Source organism: Miniopterus schreibersii, assembly GCF_964146895.1.
Source record: "Miniopterus schreibersii genome assembly, chromosome: 4".
In the NCBI taxonomy this organism is placed as follows: Eukaryota; Metazoa; Chordata; class Mammalia; order Chiroptera; family Miniopteridae; genus Miniopterus; species Miniopterus schreibersii.
This window is the reverse complement of record NC_138105.1, coordinates 72798488-72821351: the sequence shown is the minus strand read 5'-3', so window position 1 is coordinate 72821351 and position 22864 is coordinate 72798488. Positions and strand designations below refer to the sequence as shown.

At 45.2% G+C, this 22864-nt stretch overlaps 1 protein-coding gene across 12 annotated transcripts in view; it reads left to right on the top strand.

Annotated features, from left to right (window-relative positions):
• Positions 1-22864, top strand: part of EPS15L1 (epidermal growth factor receptor pathway substrate 15 like 1) — a 94359-nt gene that overhangs the window by 3697 nt on the left and 67798 nt on the right. For 11 of the 12 annotated variants that reach the window (XR_013998798.1, XR_013998799.1, XM_081137276.1 and 8 more), the window contains exons 2-5: positions 19359-19400; positions 19596-19685; positions 20285-20332; positions 21939-22034. Coding sequence is in view for 10 of the 12 variants with exons in the window: in XM_081137276.1 (XP_080993402.1) it covers positions 19359-19400; positions 19596-19685; positions 20285-20332; positions 21939-22034 (276 nt within the window). In the remaining 2 variants the exon portion in view is untranslated. The remainder of the gene's footprint in view (positions 1-19358; positions 19401-19595; positions 19686-20284; positions 20333-21938; positions 22035-22864) is intronic. The other variant, XM_081137281.1, reaches the window with a different exon arrangement.

Here is a 22864-nt window from a genome sequence, read left to right as displayed (position 1 = left end):
CTTCTGGCCTGGCATTCTCATGCCCCCTGCTCCCACTCCACCTGAACTTGTGGGCTTGCTCTCCACTCTTCCATCATCTCCACACAAACCCCTTGCTCTTCCCAATGCTCCCTCCAACCTCCATGGCTCTGTTGCTGGACTTCATACTGTGACCTCCTCCTGCATTCTGCCTGCTCAGTTGCTCTTAGAGGCCTCGTTGCTGATGTCTTCCCTCAGCCCCACCTGTACAGGAGCACTCCCTCCTGTCTCTCCTGTGGGTCCCTTCTGTGGCTCCTGGACCTAGGAAGGACATGGTAACTGGAGGAAAGCATTGGTCTCATTGGTGAGGAGAGTCTTCCCTTTGCTCAAGGAGTTCCATTTCCCTCCACCCCTTACCCCCTTTGTCATATGCTTCCTTTCACATTTTGCAAATGGGAAACAGACTCACAGAGGTTGCAATAACTTGATGAAGTCCTCCTGTAGCTGGTGGGTGCAGAGCTGGGGTTGACCCACATTCATCTGCCTGTAGAACCCTGCTCTTTCCACTCTTCCAGACAGCCTGCTGGGCACCCCGCCCAGACAACACCCAGCCAGTGTTTCTTGAATGAATGCCAGTAGCTTGGGACACTTATTTGTCTTTTCGTTCCTTGTTTTTTTCTCTAAAATAATTGCTAGTCTCTACCTTACTAGAATGCTAAGGGTGATGCCATATAAATTGGTGAGCAGAGAGCCAGGTTTGAGAGTAAAGTTTGGCCCCTCCCTGTAAGATACAGAATACCTTGACTATCTTTCTGTCTGATTGACCTGCATTGGCCTGTTTTTTGTCAACTAAGTAGCTCCCAATCAAGCAAGAACATGTAAGTTTCGCCCTCTCTGTCCCAATTTTGAACTTTAAAGCAATTTTCCCATGTCTGGTTCTTAACCCCGATCAACTGATCTGGGAAGTGGAGTGACTGTCTTGGATCAGATGGTACCCTAGAGCTAAGTGTCCACTCTCTGATGCTTCAGTCTGTGCCACATTACTCTGCCGACAGACACTCCACCACCACCACCCAGGTGAGAGGTACCTCATCAGCCCTACTCCTGGGGGTGCTCTCAGGTTCTCCCTACCTTGACCTGACCTGAGTAGCCAGTGTCTATGCAGAAAGCTACTGCATATTCTCCTTCAAAGAAGACTGTAAGCCCCATTATCATTTGAGGTCTCGTCAGGGTGCTTATATTTCAGTGTTAGGGTTTCCAGATGTTCTTTCAGTGCCCTTAGTTGTGCAGTATTTTCTGCACCTCAGTTTCCCCACCTGAAAATTGGGAATAGCTCAGTTTTATATATCTGCCTCACAACAGTGGAATGTCAGGATCCTGCAGGGTGATGGATATGCTGTCAAATGTGTTTGTGTATTGAGCCCTTTCAGCAAGTACTTAACTGGGCATATTCTCTTTGCCGGGTGCTTTCTGGGCAGTGGGATGAAGACAACTCTGCCCCATGGAGCCAAGATTCTAAGGAGGGAGGCACAGACATAAGGAAATGAACAGGTACCTACAGAGTCTGTCCCATGGCAATGGGTTCATGCTGTGAAAACTGTGAAGCAAGATCCCATACATGAGATCTGGAAAGGCCTCACCACGAAGGTGCCAAGGACTGACCAGAAAAGGCATTTTGGATTACTCAGTTTATCTTCCTAGTCACTCTGGTTGGTTTTATCCTCACTTTATAAAGGGTAAACTGATGCCAGTAGAGGTTATGGCACTTGCGAAAGGTCCAGCAAGCTCTGCGCACACGGTTCTTCTGACTCAGGTCTGTGCTCTGCATTGCACTGTAGTTTCCTGGTTTTGAAATTTTTTTTTAAGCTGCTAAGTGTTACAGCAGTGTGAGATCTCATCTGTTTTTATTATTTATTTATTTATTTATTATTTTTATTTCAGAGAGAGGAATGGAGAGAGAGAGAAACATCTGTTGCCTCCCACATGCACCCCCACTGGCAATCAAACCTATCACCTTTTTGTGTATGGGATGATGCTCCAACCAACTGAGCCACACTGGCCAGGGCTCATTTGTTTTAAATACTGATTGTATTACCTAATCACTAGATACTTTGGAGTCTGGTGGAGATCACTTGTTTAAATTTTTATTTTATTGCTTTAATCTCATGTCATTGGAAGGTGGAGGGGGAAATGGAAAGGTCTCATCTTTACAAAGGATCAGCAAGTTTCCCTGTCTGAGCTGGTGCTCGGTGCTTCAAGGCTGATGCACAATGAGTGGACCACACCTGGCCCACAAGGAGGGTCAGGCCTCGGGTGGTCCTAACTGGGGAAAGGGTGGACAACTTGCTTCCACTTGGATGTATTGGAGACGGCTGCATGGGGGAGAAGGGGAATTTAGACTGGGCTGTGGGGACACTGGGAAGGGAGGCCGGAATGGCCTCTCAGAGGCAAAGCAGAATGAGCAGAAACCAAGAAACCAGAATTCCAGCTCAAATTGCCAAATGCAGGGCCAAGGCAGGACTCTGGGTCCATATCCCTCTTTTAATTAGGGTGACTTAGGATGAAGGGTTTGGTAAATGAGACACAGGAGTCTGTGCCTGGCCTACAAATTGGCCTGAGACAAAAAGGGACTGACAGGGTGTCTGCTTGCCCAGAGAGTGGCTGATAACAGTTGTGGGGGAGGGAAACTTGAAAGGCTGCTCCTGTGTAGGGTGCTTTGCCTACCATGGTAGTGCCAGCAATTAGTGCCACAAGCCATTGGAGGGAAGTAGAGGCACAGATGACCGCAAATAGCTGTCTCCTGAGTCTTGTAGTCTTCATAGCAAAATCGATTTACTGATTATATTTTGGACTGGCTGATAAAAAGTCACTTCTCCTTCTGTACACACTGGTTGAAAGCAGGGAGAGGTGGTGCCAGGAAACCTGCCCGACACTATGGACTGGATTAGGCCTGTGCCCTGTCCAGTAGTGATATACCTGTATCCCATAGCTCCTAGATCTACCCTCCCTGTTCACTCTGCCTGTGGCCCCTTGGCCCTTCTTTCAGTTGCTTGTGCAGTCAACATTCCCTCTTGCCTTATGGCCTCTGCACATGCTATTTATTGCCTTTCTTTGGGATGTTCTTTTCACTTTCACCTCTGGGTTAATTCCTACTCTTCTTCATATCTCAGCTGGCACATTAGTTCCTCAGGTGAAGTCTTCTCTGACAGACTGGCCTCTATGGGGATGCCCTGTACTTTTACAAATACCAGTTTGTAATTTTCTTTTGGGATCATTTGACTGATAGTCTCTCTCCCTCACCACCTAGATTAGGTCCCCAAAGGCAGGGGCTGTGCCTGTTTTAATTTGTCCTTTTACCCCAGGTGCTTAGTACTCATCTGTTTTTTGTTTTTTTTAAAATATGTTTTTGATTTTTTAGAGAGGGAGAGAAAGATAGAAACATCGATGAGAGAGACACATCGATCAGCTGCCTCCTGCATGCCCCCTGCAACCTGGGCATGTGCCCTGACCTGGAATTGAACTGGTAACCTCTTGGTGCACAGAGTGATGCTCAGCCAACTGAGCCACACTGGCTGGGCTTAGTACTCATCTTTTGAATGAATGGCTGAATGGAAGAGCAGGTCCACATTATGGGAGGCAGTGAGGAGCTATGGCAGATTCTTGAGTGAAGTGACATGTTTAGATTGTCTGACCACTTATACAGGGAATGCCCAGCATTTGCTGTGATATGGGCATGAAGTGATAAAGAACAATCTTGTCTGAGATTGTTTCCAGAAGAGCAGAGAGGGCTGGTGATGGGAAGAATATATAGGATGGTTATTTGGCCAAGGGCCCTCTAAGTGGGGGGAGGAAACAGGAGAAAACCTGGTGTGGTGTGTAAGACAAGCCTGTGGGTGGTGCCAGGTGAGTGGCTGTGTTAGTTGAGACAAGACCCACCACCTTGCAACAGGCCTTCCAGGCTGGGTGAGACCCCACTATTCAGGTACAGTTAAGTAGCCCAACTCTTGTGGGGAGACCATCATCTTGTTTGCTGAGCATCTGCTGCCTGACTGAGATGAACAAAACTGATCCCCTTTCTTCAGATGGGCTCCTCCCTGCTAGGCACAAACACAGTGTGGCATACTCTCTCAGTCACCAGAGGTGGGATAAATCCCTCCACTGGGCTGGAGAGAAAGGAAAGGAGGGAGAGGGTACTGTAACTCCCTTTCTGTTCCCTCCTCTGTTCCAGCAGGACTGGAGGAGGCAGATGTGTGCAGCCTTTCAGACCTCCCCACCATTTGTACAGCTTCCTCTGCCCAGTCAGAGCTTTCTTCCCTGATTCTGGTAACTCAGGGTGCCCCAGAATAGTGTTGGGAGAGATTTGGGGCACAAGGCTTGAACGCAAGTGAGGAAGTGTGGTTGGATACCCAATTTGTGCCTTTTTATCCTTGATCTCCCTGGGTATCAGTATCATTGTCCCTGTGCTCGTTTCTGAACAAGGAAACAGAAAGCAAGAGGTAAAATGACTAGCTTCAGACCTCTTGGGGAGGTGGGATCATTCTTTCCTGTGGATGCCACACCATACGATCCTGGGGAGGGCAGGGGCAGCTCTGTCCCTGATGTGTACTCAGCTCCTAAAGCAGGCAGGTGATAGTAGCACAGGGTGTAGGGGCAGTCTGTCTTTCTGGCTGTCTTTGATTGAAGTCGATCTGTGGGGATGTTTTATTTCTTGGGTGAAGAAACAGGCACAGGGCAGGGTTCTCCTTGCCCAGGCCCACTCCCCTAGTGACTACCCAGTGTCCTGGTGCCAAGCTTCCACTCCTCCCCCTGGGGCTTCCACTGCCTCTTCTTTGATTCTTTGTAAATAAAGCCTGCTTCTGTGTCTCAATAGTAATAATAACTATCACCATAATAATAGATGTATGATGGCCTCCTGTCTTAGAGTGTGCTTTGCCTAGTAATCTAATTTGATGCTTACAGTAGTGCTCAGGGTGGCACTGTATTACAGTAATACAGAGGGATATGTTCCAGGACCCCCAGTAGATTCCTGAAACTGCACATAGTACCAAACCCTATATATACTACTTTTCCCCCCCGATACATACACATCTCTTCTCTGAAAGGAAGCATGTTATGGCTTCTCTTTGGCATATCCAAATTGCAAGCATCACTACTTTTGCACTTTGGGGCCATTAATAAAGTAAGGGTTACGTGAACACAAGCACTGCAATACTGCAATAGTCAATCTGATAACTGAGACTGCTAAGTGACTAATGGGAGGGTAGTGTGTATAGTGAGATGCTGGACAAAGGACAAAAAGATGATTCATGTCCTAGGTGGGACAGAGTGGGGACAGAGGGCAAGGCTTCATCATGCTACTCAAAGTGGTGCAACATTTTAAACATATTAATTGCTTATTTCTGGAATTTTCCATGTAATTTTTTTCTGATCATGGTTGACTGCAGGTAACTGAAACCATGGCAAGTGAAACTGCAGATAAGGGGGACTACTGTATTCCCATTTTACAAATGGGTGAAACCGAGGCCCAGTGAGGCTTTGTGGCATCTTCACTCTGTTGCTGAGTGGTGGAGCTGTGTCTGCCCGGGCACTGACCACTCTGCACCCCTCTCACCCTCTCCCTCCTGATGCTTCACCTAAATCTTACCCATTCCATGAACAAACATTTACCAAAGGCCTGCTTATGCGCCCTGCACAAGGCAGAATAAATATGAAACCTTTACCCCCCCAGGAACTGAAAATATAAGGAGAGGCAATCATTAGAATCCCTTTTTTGAGTTCTGGGCTATGGAGTGTGGGGGGGAGAGAGACTAGTTTCAATTGGGGGGAATTTAGGAGGCTTCTTAGAGCAGGGGGGCTAGAAGGTAATTGGCTTTCAGCAGGCAAAGTCCCCCCACCCCTCAGGCATAGGGAACATTTTGTGCCAAGAAAAGGGGCAAAGCTGCACAGTATGTTCAGTAGATTGGGAAGGAAGGTGGGGATTTAGGGGCTGTGTGTGTGAAAGTGTCTATGAGTGAATGCATTTGTGGAGTGAAATTTGCTTGGCAGGAGCAGGAGATGGCTGTGGGATGTGTTGGCTAGGTTGAGGGTCAGGACTTCTTTCTCCTTCAGCAGCCACAGAGGGTCTTTTAAAGCAAGGGAGTGACTGGGTGCCAATAAAATGGAGAGGGAAGTGGGAGAGGAAGGTGGGATCTTGCTGGGAGGTTGGGGCTGGGCCAAGGTGTGTGTAGAGTGAGGAGAGGGTTGGAAGGCCAGCCTTCACTGCTCTGTCTGCCTAATCCCTCTACCACCTCCCCAGCAGGACAAAGCTCCATTCCTCTCCCTGGCCCCACCAGCGTCTTTGCTCGTCTATTTGTGTATTTTTGTTCCCTGACCAGACCATGATGCTCTGCTGTTGCAGCAGGGACTGGCTTTTTGCTCACCTGGGAACCTAGCTTGGTGCCTGTGGCCTAGAGGATGCACAGGATCTATAGAAGAGCAGTGGGCGCTAGGAGGCTGAGGATGCCATCCACAGAGGGGAGTGGGAGGAGGCGGCAGCAAGCTGACCCAGCCTGGCTTGGGGGGACCTGGGAATTCTTGGCACAGAGCTGCCTTGTGGCCAGGAGCACCTGAGTCCTGGCAGTATACTCTGTTAAAGGATGGTGTAATGTTGGGCCAGGGGTCAGAAGATAGCAGAGACATTGGAACTCTGGGGAGGCTGATGTAGGAAAGGAATTTTGGGAAGGTTCAGAGCATACTTGGGGAAAGTTGAGAGCATTGTGGGTAGTGGGTGCCTGGCTGTTTGGAGGCCCTTATTACTGAGTCATTACCCACATGAGTCTCTCCAGGGCCTTGCTCAGGGCCTGCCTATCATGTGGAGGAAGGAAAGACAGAATGGAGCAAAACTGTTCTCTGAGACATCTGGAGTAGCCATGTCCAGGGAGGACTGTGGGCAGGCCGTGGCCACTTTTGATCTTACGCAGCATTTTCAGGAGAAAGGGCTGGAATCTGCTCCCTACTCTGCCCAGGCTACCTGGGCAAGGTCTTGGGAGCTTCTGATATCCTGGCTCCTTCCAGTGCCATCTACTGGCCTCCCACACATTGCACTTGACCCCAAGCTCCTTCCCCCACACACCTGTCCCTGTCCCTCCAGGAGCCCCACTTCCCTGGTGCTTTCCTGCCAGCGGTGCCTTCTTCCATCTCTACTGTGGGCCTGTCCAGCACTTCAGTGTGGTGCTCCTCAGCCTTGGTGTCTCCTGTCCCCTTGAGTAGGTTCAGCTGAGGCAATGGCCACCTTCCTGCCCTCCCAAGTTTGTGTCCAATCTCGTCCTGTCTTTTCCTCACAGCACTTGGCAGCCCTCTATGTGCGTTGTCATTGCCAGTGATATTCTCCTGGCAGACTGGAGCTCCATGGGGTTGGGGGCAGGTTTTCTTATTCACTGCTGCACCTCCACTGAGGCCAGTGCCTGGGACTAGGCAGGTGCACAGTAGATACTGCTTGAATGGCAATGAAATTTCCACCTCGATAACCCATAGGGACATCCACAGAAACACATTTAGAGGTGAACTGTCATTCCCCTCCCTTTCTCTGTGTGTTTCCATGGGCCTGCATTCCTTGGGCCTCATCTTCCTGGAGGACTGGCCATTTCTTCCTGATCACTTCCTTCTTGCCCTGTCCTCTTGTCCCCCATTTTGTGTAGCTGAGTGCATGTTCAGGTCACCTTCTCATGTGCACATTTGCCCAGGTCGCCTTCAGGATGACATTCCTGGCTTCTCAGCAAGGCATCTTACCATATCCACCCTTCCTGCCTGGTTGAAATGGTGCTGAGTGACCCAGAGTCCCTGCCTGCCCCTCTGCCCTGGAACTTGGCTTACCCATCCCTGACCCTTGCCCAGGCTCTGGAGGCTGTGGCCGTGTCTCCTGCTGTTATACCTCTCAACTCCTGTTCTGTAGTCCACTCTGCTCTGTAGTCCACCCTGTTCTGTAGCTGCAGGCTCACTCTACCCACCTCTCTCCTCTTCCTGAGCCCCAGAGCACTGTTCCACACACTTTTGTGTCCTCAATGCCTCCTCATAGTGTGAACTCTGTTTGTTGAATGAGAGAATGAATGAACTCACAAGTCCACAAGGTTGAGAACTGGTGAACCCAAGGGCAGAGTACCCTGTCAGGAAGTTTTCTGTGAAGGTTAGGAGGAAGCGGTAACCTGAGGTAGAACTGGGATGGGGGCACATTTCTGTGCCTATCACAGTTTTCACATGGAGCTGGTGGAAGGAGAGTGACCAGGGAGAGAAAAGGACTCCAAACAGCAGGCATTTGACCAGGGCTTAGCCTATGTCAGCGTCTTGTGATGGAGATGCTCATCCTCATTTTCCACATGAAGAAACCAAGGCACCAAGAGATTGCTCACCCTCCCCAGGGTTGCATAGCATTCCAGTGGTAGAGTAGAACTCAGGATCACATTTGTCTGGTGGTGCTAATGACCTTTATGTCCTGCATCCTGCACTAGGGCAGTGTGTCAGGGTGACCTCTGTTTCTCCCTCACTTCCATTTCTGGTAGATGGGGCTGAGAGCAATGGTTTCCCAGGAGAACTGAAGCTTTCACACCTTGATTCTGTGTTCCTGTTCCTTCCTGGCGTTTCCAGCCCCTCCTAATGGCTCCTGGCCCTGAACTCCTTCCAGCTGTCTTATTTATCGTGACATTTCATTGCTCCTTGGTTCTCCTTGGAGGACTATAGGTCTTACCCCCCCCCCCATGTCACATCCCCACTGCAAACCCTGAATTCAGCGTGGATAGGACAGAGTCCTGTGCTGAATGGCAGGGTACACGTCCTCAGCTCGTCCCTTGTCATGGGGTCATTTGGGTCCCTGGGGAGAATAGTGTATCTCCCTTCAGATCCCTCTTGTGCTTCTCTCTTTCCCTTTTTGTACTATTTACAAAAGCAATGTGTGCTTGGAACCCTGGAGAGCTCAGAAAGCCACGAGGAGGCAGTGGTTTAGCAGTCGGAATCCCTGGTAGTATATGGTGGTGTCTCTCCAGCCACGTTTAGATCCATGTGGATTTGATTACCTCGTGCTTACCAGCCAGGTCTTAACTGTGGGAGCTGGTTTGGGCCCTCCTTCTCACTTAGCAAATATCTGATGATCATACCCCACTCATAAATGTTCTGCCCGTACCGTTTTTACTGCTGTGTGGTTTTTTGTTCAATGGAGATGGAGCAGCAATTCATTATTGTCTTCACCAGTCCTCAAAGGTTTTCAGCCCTTCACTGTCACCTTTAAGCTGGGTGAACTAATGAAACCCTCTTGCCCTTCCCTCTCCTATGTAGCTGATCACTTCTTTAGGAGGAGACCTTACAGTACTGGGAGGGCATACATACACACGTGTGTGTGCATGCACCTGTGTATGTTTTAAAGAAATGCTAGCTTTTATTGTTTGACAGAAGCATGATCCAGCTGGTGATAAAGCTGCTCTTTGTTTATCATACTTGACTCTGAAACAGCTTGTATCTTAGGATCCTTGCCAGAGCAGAAACACATCAGATGTTGGTCTTTGATTGTGTAAAAGTTCAAGCACAATAGAAGTTGCAGGAAGAGTTTAATGAGCTCCCATGTACCCACCACCCATTTACCATAGAGGTCAAAATTTCGCAAGAATCTGCACCTGTCTACCATCTCCTGACCCCCCCCCCATATTCATTTTTATTTCCAAGTTTTAAAAAAACCTTAGAAATCATATTTTGATATGCATCTGTAACAGTTAAGACCGTTTTTCTTTACATAACCACATGGCTATTTCACACCTTACACAATTAATATTCCTTAGTACTGTGTGATACCCAGTTCATATTAAAATTTTCCTGAGTGACTAAAAATGGCACTTTGCATTTGGTTGTGAGGTCTTCTAATTCTTTTTTTTTTAAATTTTATATTTTGAGATGATTGTAGATTCACATACAGTAGCAAAAAGTAATGCAGAGACGTCCTGTGTATTCTTTACCTACTTTCCTCTAGTGTTGGAGATCTATAGTACACCATCACAACCAAAACATGGACATTACTACAGTCAGATGCAGAACAGTTTCATCCCCACAGGGATCCCCGTTGCCCTTTTATAGCCACTCCCACTTTCCTCTCATCCCACCCTTTCCTTAACCCCTGGCAGTCACTAATCTGTTCATTTCTATCATTTCAGCATTTTAATAATGCTATTTAATAGAATTATACAGTATCTAACCTTGGGAGGTTAGCCTTTTCAATCAGCAAAATCCTCTGGAGATTCTTGTTGACGTATCAGCAGTTAGTTCCTTTTCATTGCCAAGCCGTATTCCATCATTTAACCAATCATATTGAAGGACGTCTGGGGTGTTTCCAGTTTTGGGTGATGATGAATAAAGCTGCACTAAACATTGAGTACAGCATGTTATGTGAATCCAAGTCTTCATATCTTTGGATGAATACCCCAAACAGTTGCTGGGTTGTGTAATAGTGAAGTGTTTAGTTTTTGTTTATTTGTTTGTTTTAAGAAACTGAAAAGTTGTTTTCCAGAGTAGCTGTACCTTTTAACATTTCCTTTAGCAATGTATGAGCAATCTAGTATCTCTGCCTGCCCACCAGTATTGCTATTTTAGTCATTCTCTGATAGGTGTTTGCTGGCATCTCATGTGGTTTTAATTTACAGTTTCCTGATGGCTAAAAAGATGGTGGCCATCTTTTCTGTGCTTATTTGCCATCTGTATATTCTCTTTGGTGTCTTTTGCTAATGTTCTCACTGGACTGTTTGCTTTTTTGCTTTTGAGTTTTTGAGAGTTGTTTATATATTCCAGATACTAGTCCTTTGTCGGATATGTGATTTGCAAGCATTTTCTCCCAGTCCTCAGCTTGTCTTTTTATCCTTTTATCAGGGTCTTTTGTAGAGCAAAGATTTTTTGATTTTGATGAGATTCAGTTTATCAATTTTTCCTTTGATGAATCAGGCTTTTGGTGTCAAGTAGAAGAACTCTCTGCCCAGCCCATCATCCTGAATATCTTCACCTATATTTTTTCCAAAGTTTTATAGTTTTACATTTAAGCCTGTGTTCCATTTGGAGTTAATTTTAGTATAAAGTGTAAGACTTATGTCAAGTTCCATGTTCTTCCTTTGGCTGGATGTCCAGTTGCTCCAGCACCATTTGTCAAACAGGCTTCTTTCCTCCTGAATGGCTTTTACATCTTTGTCAGAAGTCTGTTGGGCACATCTGTGTGGGTCTGTTTCTTGGCTTTCCATTCTGTTCCGTGGCTCTGTGTGTCTTTCTCTCTATCAATGCTGTACTGTCTTGATTATTGTAGCTTTATAGCAAGCCTTGGAATTGGGTAGAGTGATTCCTCTTACTTTATTCTTCTTTTTCAAAGTTGTTTTAGCCATCTTAATTTCTTTGCTTTTCTATTTACATTTATTCTTAAATATTTTTTACTGCCCTTGCTAGTTTGGCTCAGTGGTTAGAGTGTTGGCCCAGGGACTGAAGGGTCCCAGGTTCAATTCCGGCCAAGGGCACAAACCGCAGTTGCAGGCTAGATCCCTGGCCCCAGTCTGGGCAAGTGCGGGAGGCAACCAGTCGATGTGTCTCTCACATCGATGTTTCTCTCTCTGTCTCTCTCTCCCTTCCACTCTCCCTGAAAAGCAATGGAAAAAATATCCTAGGGTGAGGATAGAACCCATAGCCCTGGCATGTGCCCTGACTGGGAAGTGAACCAGCAACCTTTTGGTGCACAGGAAGGTGCCCAACCAATTGAGCCACACAGGCCAGGGCTCTATTTACATTTTAGAATAATCCTTTGGGACGATGGGCACACGGTGCAGTGTGCAGATGATGTTTTGTTGAGTTTTACACTTGAAACCTGTGTGATTTTGTGAACCAGTATCACCTCAGTAAATTTATTTTTTATTTATTTTTCAATCCTCACTCGAGGATTTTCCATTGCTTTTTGGAGAGAGGGTGGGGGAGAGAAACACTGATGTGAGATTGGTTGCCTCCCACACATGCCCCAACTGGGGCCAGGGATCTAGCCTGCAGTTGAGGTATGTGCCCTTGGCCAGAATCAAACCCAGGACCCTTCATTCCCTGGGCTGATGCTCTAACCACTGAGACAAATCAGATAGGGCTCAATAAATTAAATTTTTTTAAAAATAATCTTATTGTTGTCTACAAAGAATATTCCTGGAGTTTGGTAGGGATTGAGTTAAACCTTCATACCAGGGGCATACACATTTTTTACACGTTGTTGCATTGACATTCAGAAAGCCAGTTTATCTTCCCACCAGCATGGCACAAGATGTGTGTTTCCATCCTGACCAGCCCTGCAGAGAACTTCTCTGACTTTCCAACCTCATGGCAAACACATTTTCTTCTACTCTTGCAATACATAAATTGAACATTTTCCCCTAACTTTGCTGTATCCCTTCTTTCTGAATCACCTTCCTCTTATCCGTTGCTCATTTTTCAAATTGTTGGGATGTCTGTCTTTTTCCTTGAGCTTTATAAAAGCTCTTTCTCACATTCAAGTTCTTTTTCTCTCGGTAATGCTTACCTTAGGCACCACTGCTATCGGCAATCAGAGAGAGCTGTCAGTTCCAGGAAGGTTTGGGATGACAATTTTTGAGTGGTAGTGATTTAAGTCTCAGTTTTCTCACCTGCAGAATGTGGCTGGGCATACAGCCTAGATAATGGTTGTGCAAGCAGCAAGGGGAACTATCCCTAAATAGAAGGCAAAAATGCAAGGATTATCAAGCGCTTCTACAGACCCTGTTTTTTGCATTATTATTTGGTTTTTCACATAGGAACTCAGACCAGCATGTCTTTTGGTGTTACATGCCTAATTTCCTGCAAAACTTGGCAACAACACATTGAAAAATAGTCCTTATGGGGACTCTGCTTTCCTGGGGCAATGGCAGGCTCAGCTGGTTTTCAAGTCAGTGTATATGCTTAAGTTGTGTCTTGCACTTTGACTTTGTTGAATAAAATGCACCATCTCATGATCAAGTGTGCATTTTCCCAGGTGAGCATGTACTGGAGGCCATGTTGTGGCCCAGTGCTCAGCTCTGTCATGTCTGGGCTATTTTTTACAGAGGCTTAGGGCCACACAGCCTGGGTGGTCCTCTGGCTTCATCACTCATTGACTCTGTTACCCCCAGTCTCCCCACCTGTAAGTTGGGACTACAGTATTACCTGTCCATAGCGTTTTTGGGAGAATTAAATGAGATGCAGGATAGAAAACCGTGAGTACTCAATAAATATGATCCACTATTTATCAGAACAAAGAATTATAGATACTTTTATTCTAGTTTTACAATGAAAACTAATTTGCATTAGAAATGTCATTTTGAACCAAGCAGGGTCAGGGATCATTGCTTTGTTTGACATGAGAGTGCATACTTCCGGCAGACTGGGAATTCTCCTGGTCCAAGGCATAAAGATTTAGGAGTCCTGCCATGGACGAAAGTGAGGATCAGAGTTGGGTGGACCCAATCCTGGGGGCATTAGAAGTGGCTAGAATCCCAATCGTCAGGGTCTTTCCTCCGAAATGGTTCTGCTGTACCCTCATCTCAAGCTGGTTTTTCCCCAGAATTAAAATTGTATGAACTCACCTAACTGGTGTTTTAAAGCCCTCCCAACAGAAGGATGTGAACTTGTTCTCCGATGTGCCCTCTCTCACGTCGATGCTTCTCTCTCTCCTCCTTCCTCTTTCTAAGCGTTTCTTTGGGTGAGGATTAAAAAAAAAAAGTGGAGATAGAAAACATAAAAAAGAACCAATCAGAAATAAAGAATTCACTAACTGAAATGAAGGATACATTACAGAGAATCAACAGTAGAGTAAATGAAGCAGAGAATCAAATCACCGATTTGGAAGATAAGGAAGCAGAAAACACTCAAACAGAACATTAAAAAAAAAAGAATTAAAAAAAAAAAAAGAAGATATTGTAAGGAGCTTCTGGGATAACTTCAAGCATACCAACACCCTCATCATGGGGGTGCCATAAGGAGAACAGAGAGAACAAGATATTGAAAACCTATTTGAAAAAATAATGATGGAAAACTTTCCTAACCTGGTGAAGGAAATAGACATATAAGTCCAGGAAGGGCAGAGAGTCCCATACAAAATGAACTCAAAAGGCCCACACCAAGACATCATAATAAAAATGCCAAAGGTTAAAGACAAAGAATCTTAAAAGCGGCAAGAGAAAAGCAGTTAGGCCCTGGCTGGGTGGCTCAGTTGGTTGGAGTGTTGTCCCATACACCTGTCAGGGCACACACCTAGGTTGCAGGGTTTGATCCCTGATTGAGGCACTTGTGGAAGACAATTGATATTTCTCTCTCCCTCCCTCTTTGTAAAAATCAATAAACATGTCTTTGAGTGAGGATTAAAAAGAGAGAAAAGCAGTTAGTTACATACAAGGGAGCTCCCATAGACTGTCAGCTAATTTCTCAACAGAAATTTTGCAGGCCAGAAGGAATTGGCAAGAAATACTCAAAGTGATGAAAAGCAAGGACCTAAAACCAAGATGACTCTATCCAGCACAGCTATCATTTAGAATTGAAGGAAGATAAAGAGCTTCCCAGACAAGAAAAAGCTAAAGGAATTCATCACCACCAAACTATTATTACAAAGAAATGTTAAAGGGTCTTCTTTAAGATGAAGAAGGAAAAAAAAAAAAGATAAAAATATGAATAAAATGGCAATAAATACATATATATCAACAATTACTTTAAATGCTCCAATCAAAAGATATACAGAGGCTGAATGGATAACAAGGCAAGACCCTTACATATGCTGTCTACAAGAGACTCACTTCAGATGGACAAACATAGATCGAAAGAAAAGGGATAGAAAAAGACATTTCATGAAAATGGAAACAAACCAACCAAAAATCTGGGGTAGCAATACTTATACCTGACAAAAACAGACTTTAAAACAAAGACTATAAAAAAGAGAGAAGGATCAGCAATTCCACTTATGGGTATTTATCTGAAGAAACCAAAAACACTAAATTGAAAAGACATATACATCCATATGTGTGTGCTTTTTTTTTTTTTTTTAAATATATCTTTATTGATTTCAGAGAGAGGAAAGGAGAGGGAGAGAGAGAGATAGAAACATCAATGATGAGAGAGCCATTGATCGAGCCTGCAACCCGGGCATGTGCCCTGACCGGGAATCGAACCCCTATCGCCTGGATCCTAGGTCGACGCTTAACCGCTGAGCCACACCCGGCCAGGCTGTGTCTGCCTTTTTAAAGAGGACTTATTTATTTATTCATTCCTCATCTGAGGATATGTTTATTGACTTGAGAGACAAATCAATGGGCTGCTTCTTGTACACGCCCCAACTGGGGACCGAACCCACAACCTAGGTGTGTGCCCTGTCCAGGAATCAATCTGAGGCCTTCCGGTGTACAGGACAACGTTCCAACCACCTGAGCCAAACCAGCCATATGTTTATTACAGCATTATTTACAGTAGCCAAGATATGGAAGCAATCTAACTGTCCATCAGTAGATGAATGGGTAGAGAAGTGGTGGTGCATATGTACAATGGAATATGATTCAGTCATAAAAAAACGAAATATTGACATCTGCAACAACATGAATGGACCTAGAGGGTATTGTGCTGAGTGAAATAAGTCAAAGAAAGACAAATGCCAGATGATTTCACTTACATGTGGAATCTAAAACAACAAAAGAAGTGGGCAAGCAGAACAGAAACAGACTCATACATACAGAGAACATTTTGATGATTGCCATATGGGAGGGGCTCGAGGAGCTGAGTGATAAAGGTGAAATACAATTTGTTAGTTACAGAATAGTCATGGGGATGTAAAGAGGGAATATAGTCAATAATATTGTAATAACTCTGTGTGGCGTCAGATGGGTACTAGATTTATTGGGGTGATCACTTCATAAGTTATATAAATTTCTAATCATGGGATTGTATACCTGAAACTAATATAATATTGTACTTCAACTGTAATTAAAAATAAAATTTTATTTTAAGAGAAAAAAGAGGCATGAAGAGCAACTAAAAGGTCTAATCAAAACTTACCGAACCTCATCAATAATTCATACACTGCCAAGCTGAAGATGGCATTTTAGTACAGTGGGCTGATAGAGGAAAACGCCACCCATGTCTTGCTTCCATTCTTTTTTATTTTATTTTAATTTTTATGTATTGATTTTAGAGAGAGAGAGGAAAGGTGAAAAGGACACACAGAGAGGAACATGGATTTGTTGTTCCATATTTGTGCAATCATTGGTTGTTTCTTGTATGTGCCCTCACCAGGGACCGAACCCACAACTTTGGCATATCGGGTCAACACTAACCAACTGAACTATCCTGCCAGGGCCTTGCTTCCATTTTTGAAGCCATCACCCAGCCCTCTTCAGGCTCTTACACTGAAAGCCTTGTCCCCTGGCCTGTTCTCTTTCTGCCTTTGCCCTGTACTTGGCCCTGGACTTGCTTTGGGGTCAGACGTGGTAGGCAGCTCAAAGGGTTTTGTCCCAGTAGTTTTGATGCATCCTCTGGGAGCTGCTGCCCCACTGGCCAGCTGGTTGTGACTGAGGTCTCTGTGCAAGAACTGGCCACACAGACTGCCCATAGTTTGAGATTGATGGCATTAACAAACAGTATGCATTTTTAGTTTTGTCACAGTGGCATTTTGGGCAGCTTGCAGGTATAACCACTGCCCCTATGAGAAAGTAGTGTGTTAAGAGGAAGTGCTAGTTAGATCTGGTGTTTTTCCTTCTTTCCTCCTCTTTTGCTTTTGCAGTAGCTGAAATATGTGTAATTAAATCCAAACCTCTGCTTCATTGCCCCAGCTTATCCAAGTTAATTCCCATAGTTAGGAGTGGCAGAGGCACACTCTGGTCTTTCTGTCAGTTGAGATGATTTGGGATTGACACCTGGCCCCTAGACTTTCAGCACAGATGGGTGGAGCTTTGGGCCTGGTGCTTCAGATACCTTTCTGGACTATTCAGGGTCTTGTTTCTCTTGATTATGGATCTTGAAGCTCAGAAGCTTTTGGGAAATTTGAGACAGTTGTTAACCCTGTCTGCCCCAAATACTGTAACTTTTTTCACTGGATCATAGTAGCTTGGAAACCTTTCTTGCCTGCCATGAGATCTTTAAAAATAACCTCATGGGAAATGCACTTAAGAACTTTGCCTTCCTGATTTTTGGCGGGAAGGGACCTTTGTTGTCATAGTGGGGGGCCTCTGGGGTCTGTGCATTCCACTCTAGTGTCAGTGGCTCATGATGTTCTGTATTGGCCCGGCCACTGTCACCTTGACTGAGAGATGACAAATAGCCTGCCTGTCTTTGCTTCCTCTGTTGGCGTTAGTCCTCTGGGAGATGGGAGTGTTTTGAAAACATGGGGAGTTTTAAACTTAGGAGGCCATGTAGAGTGTGATCGTGGACACTGTCACCTAAGGTCATAAGGAGCTAAGGATGATAGCCTCCGCCAGATGATGGGCAAGGACTCTGGGCAGGGAACATTGATGCAGCAGCATACTTAACCTCTTAATCCCCACTGGTGTCATCACCTTTTCTTTCTCAAGCCATCACTCCTCACCTTTCAGCCTTTCTTAGTTTTATTTTTTTCTTTTTCTTTCCTTACCCAAGGACATGTTCATTGATTTCAGAGAAAGAAGGAGGGAGGGAGGGAAAGAGAAAGGAGAGAAATATCTATTTGTTGCCTCCCATATGTGCCCTGACCCGGGATCGAACCCACAATCTAGGTATGTGCCCTGACTGGGACTTGAACCCGCAATCTTTTGGTGTATGGGATGATGCGCCAACCAATGGAGCCACACCAGCCAGGGCTCTTGCTTAGTTTTTGTTTGTTTTTGTTTTGTTTAGTGTTTTTGCCTTTTCAGGATTTTCCCCTTTCTCTTTATGTTTTGACTTTCCTCCCTCCCCTTTCAGATCTCTACGCTCTTTTCCTTCTATTTTCATTGCGTAGTGGTATTGTTCTCAGTACTTTCACTTCATATGTTGGCAGATGCTGGAACCCCCTAGAGAAGCTGACCATAATCTGGACATTATTTTAAATCTGAAATGACTCTTTATGGCACAGCCTAAGCAAGTGCTGGGTTGGTTCAAATCCAGTGATTGTAACTAGAAGGAACCCATCTTCCCCCAGCCTTACTCATTGTGAAAAATCACATTACAGCATTCAAAGACTTTTTAATAAATACTGTAATCCTATCCCTCATCCAGTCCTCATCTTTCCTACTCTCTTCTCTTTTGCTGCGTTCACATTTGTTCTTCTATATGATCATACATGTAATGGTGTCATTTTCATGTTTCTTTGCTCACTAAATCAACAGGTTTGCGTACTGCTTCCTCTCTTCATGCGGTAAGACACCAACACATTGCCCTGGCCAATGTGGCTTGATTGGACATTGTCCCATGCACCAAAAGGTTGCTGATTCAATTCCCAGTCAGGGCACATGCCCAGGTTTCGGGCTCAATTCCCAGTAGGGAGTATGCAGGAGGCAACCGATCAATGTTTCACTCTCACATTGATGTTTTATATTCTCCCTCTCCCTCTCTCTCTAAAAATCAATTAAAAAATCTTAAAAAAACAAACAAACCACCAACATGTATCAGCCTTTGTAGCCCACATCTTAGTGGCTGCTTAATTCCTTCCCAGCTGCCACCTCCCCTGGTTACCGTCTCCTCCCCATTGGGGTGGGCTCACTGGAAGAGAGGTCCTGGACATGGTGGGAAGTGCTATGGTTCAGCTACCAACCAGGATGGATCCAGGTGTGGCCTTGACTTGCCACATTATACTGGACAAGACACTTAACAGCAGTGTCTTGGGGATTTAATATCCAGAATGTGGAGTATTTTGTGCTGAGCTGAGGATTTTGAACTTCCTGCCTATCATAGTGGGAGTGATCACTGGCCAGCTCTCTTCCAGCGGGGGCCAGCCAGTATGCATTTCTGCATAGTCCCTCGGTGGCACAGGGAGATGAAACCTGGGGCTGGGAAACTGATCTGAAGCTTGCGTGTCTGGTGATTCATGATGACGTGCAGAGACTCCTGTTCTGACTCTGGAGCCAGAGAACAATCTCAAAGGATGAGGGTGTCTTTCTCTGAGCTCCCAGACACATTGAATCCCATAGTTCAGCACATGGGAATCGAGTCTGGGCTGTCACTCCTGCCTGAGCAACCATGTTGTTGGCACAGAAATTGGGACTTATTAAAGAGCATTAGCATTTCCTTTTTCTAAATTGAGTAAGTGTAGTAACTGTGTCTGAAAATAAACGGCAGTCCATGCATAGAGGACGTTTATAAAGTGCATATATTTTATTTTTCACTATTGTATATTTTGGTAATGACAAAATTGAGGGATATGTCCACTTTTAACCACTGTCTGGTTTTGTTTACAGATTCCCACTGGAAATCCATTATATGAATCTTATTACAAGCAGGTAAGTTTCACTGGTATCTTTTTGGATGGAACTAGAGAGTGAGTGACCCAGAGAGCACAGCCCTGTATTGAAGCCTGGCATGGCTTCTGGTCCCTTCTGTTCTCTGGATTATCAGCCCAGTTAGCGTGGTGGGTGCTGCCTTATCTGCTGTTCTGCTTCCTGAAGCTGCATTTCAGTGTTGCTCCCCCATTGCAGGTAGACCCAGCATACACAGGGAGAGTTGGAGCCAGTGAAGCTGCACTTTTTCTGAAGAAGTCTGGACTCTCAGACATTATCCTTGGGAAGGTACGTCAAGACTGAGGGTGATTTCTGTGACTGCCCTTGGGCCTCCCCTAGCAGGTGGAAGGCTACCCTCTATAGACCTCTTTTCTTGGGGACAGGCCTCCTGTGCACTCCTGAGTGAACAGACTACTGCCAGCCTCTCAGCGCTGTAATAGGTGGGTCCACATGCTCTGGTGGCAGGTGCCACCAGCTGCTTAGGTAGCAGGCAGTAGGCCTGAACATTTTAGAGGTCTCCCATCCAAGTACTAACCAGGCCCGACCCTGCTTAGCTTCTGAGATCAGACGAGATCGGGCGCGTTCAGGAAGATATGGCCATAGACAGGCCTGAGTATTTTAGAGGTCTTAACAGCTTATGGATTTATGTCAGCCTGGGAGCCGAATGGACCTGGGTGTTCTTGGTACCTGGATGTTCTCTGGACCTGGGTGTTCTTGGGGCTCTGCCACAGACTGGTGGAGGGAGGGGCATAGGTCATTTATCTGCTATGAGTTGGGGATTGCTCTGGCCTTCCCTTAAGGCCTACATATAACGATGGTGGCTCCTGTTTTGTGAATAAGTGGGCAGTGATCAGCAGTCTCACTCATGAGAATCTTTGTTTCTGCAGATATGGGACTTGGCCGACCCAGAAGGTAAAGGGTTCTTGGACAAACAGGTATATACACGTATCATCAGACCAAGTGGAAGGGCTGGGCCAGAGCCCCAGGCTGGCCACCTCTGTACTTCCTTCCTGTTCGTACCACTGACGTGTCACTAGTCAAAAGTGCAGTTGTCAAATTGTTAAAATGGGAAGGTTTTCTTTCTGAATAAAGGCCTTTCGTTGAACATTTGGAGCCATCTTTCATGGGTAGCATATCTTCATATTTTGTGTACTTACAAATAATTAAAATGTTTTCAAAAACATTTTATTGAAATAACTTCAGACTCTCATGGAAGTTGCAGAGATAGTTCAGAGTTCCTGTGTTTCCTATCTCAGCTCCCCCAGTGAGAGCAGCTTATGTCATTGTGGCACAGTGTTCAGAGCCAGGGCAGCACTAGGCCAGTGAGAGCTGACCAGTTTTACAAGCACTTCTTTGGGGGGGGGTTTTGTGTGTAGTTCTGTATCATTTTATCACTTGCATAGATTCAGGTAACCATCACCACAGTCAGGACATAGACCTGCCCCAGCACCCCAGAGAATCTCTCTCCTGCTGCCCTTGGTAGTCTCTGGCAACCACTGGTTCCTTCTCCATTTCAATTTCATCATTTTGAGAATATTCTATAAATGGATATTTATAGTACTTAGAAATGATTCTAAATGGTCATATTTTAATTTAGTTCAGCATTCCCCTAACCTACATTCCAAAGGATGTTGTTCCTGGTGTCTCACAGTCCAGGATCTGATCCATCTGGAAAGCATCATTCACTATTCCTTCCTTCCTTGAGATTCACACTGTGCATCTGCCTGTATAAGGTCTGAGAATCCTCAATGGAAAGAAGCCTATTACCTTTTCCTAATTTAGTTCCCCCAAACTTACGTCCCCTTTACACTCTACATGGACATTCTGTGGCCAGCAGCCTGAGGAAGACTGATTTATTGCTTATCACTTTTAAGACACTTTTTAAACTGTAATTCTAGCTTTAAAAACAGTCCATGTTCTTGGTCCAGTTGATCAATTAAAAAATTAGGTGGTGCTGTGAGTCCACTAAGCCTGTGGTGTGGTTCATTCAGGGTTAGGAGGAGGGCAGGGAGGAGCCAAGGCTACTGACTGCTAGTTCAGGTCCTTTGTCCCTGCATGGGAGGTGCAGTCCACCTTAGGCCATGACAGATGGAGGTGGGTGGGTGAGGGACCCCCTGTTCAGTGAGGCCAGCCAAGGGGATCACAGTGAATCCCGAATGTAAATTCCCAAACAGCTGTGTCTATTTAAAATCATTTTTAAAAAGTCAAGTATATGAACCGCAATTCATAGTGTTAAGCTTGCTAGTTATATGATGTAGCATTTCCTAAGTGTTGGGAACTCATTATTTTTGAAAATACATTTTTTTGAAATTTTACAGCATTCAGAATGCAAATGGGCTGTTTTAGCATATTCATTTAAACAATGAACTGGGTAAGACCAGTTCATTTTGACACTGTAAGTGACTTTTGCACATGCAGTCTTCCTTGTTGAAGTGAACTGAAATCCCTCTTTCCCTGAAGCCTGCTGCTGCAGATAGTTCTCCCTCTGCTGCTGCTGCCCACTGGGTAGGATTTACACCTTCTCCTTTTTTGGACTTGCAGGGTTTCTATGTTGCACTGAGACTAGTGGCCTGTGCACAGAGTGGCCATGAAGTTACCTTGAGCAATCTGAATCTGAACATGCCACCTCCTAAATTCGTAAGTGTCAAAATCCTTCCAGTTTGCCTTGTAATATCACCCATCTATCAGTCTTTCTGCCTGTCTCTCTCTCTCTGTTCTCTCTCCCTTTTTTGTTGAGATGAAATTCACAAAACTGAAAATTATGAACAATTCTGTGACATTTAGTGCAATGACAATATTGTGCAACCATTACCTCTGTATAGTTCTAGAACATTTTCATCATCCCTAAAGGAAACCCTCTACCCATTAAGTAATCACTCCGCATTTCCCCTTCCTGCAGCTCCTGGCAGCAACTAATGTTTCTGTTTCTGGATGATTGTTCTAGACATTTTATGGAGTCATACATCTAGCCTCTTTCACTCAGCATAATGTCAGGATTCATCCACATTGTAGTGTGTGTCAATGCTTCATTCCTTTTTGTGGCTGAAAAAGATTGCATTTATGGCCCACCAATTTTGTTTAATCTGTTTATCTGCTGATGGACATAAAAATTCATATACAGGGATTTGTTTGCACACCTGTTTTCACTTCTTTTGGGCACATACCCAGGGAATTGCTGGGTCCTGTGGTCATTGTGTTTAACTTTTTGAGGTCTTTCCCACTTGTTTTTTAATTTTTTTAATTTTGAGAGTACATTTATTAAAGCTGGGGACAGTGAAACAAGGAAGGGCCTAGGATAGAAGAAGCAACAGGAGAAAGATTAAGTGGGGCTGCTTTGGCTCTCTAGAAACGTTATGGGAGGAAGTGAGCCAAGGTGGGGCTGCTGTCAGCTCACTGGAAAGTCAGAGAAAAGGAGACCATGGAGACAGGCTCGGGGATAAGCCTGGGATGAGCTGCCACTGCCCATT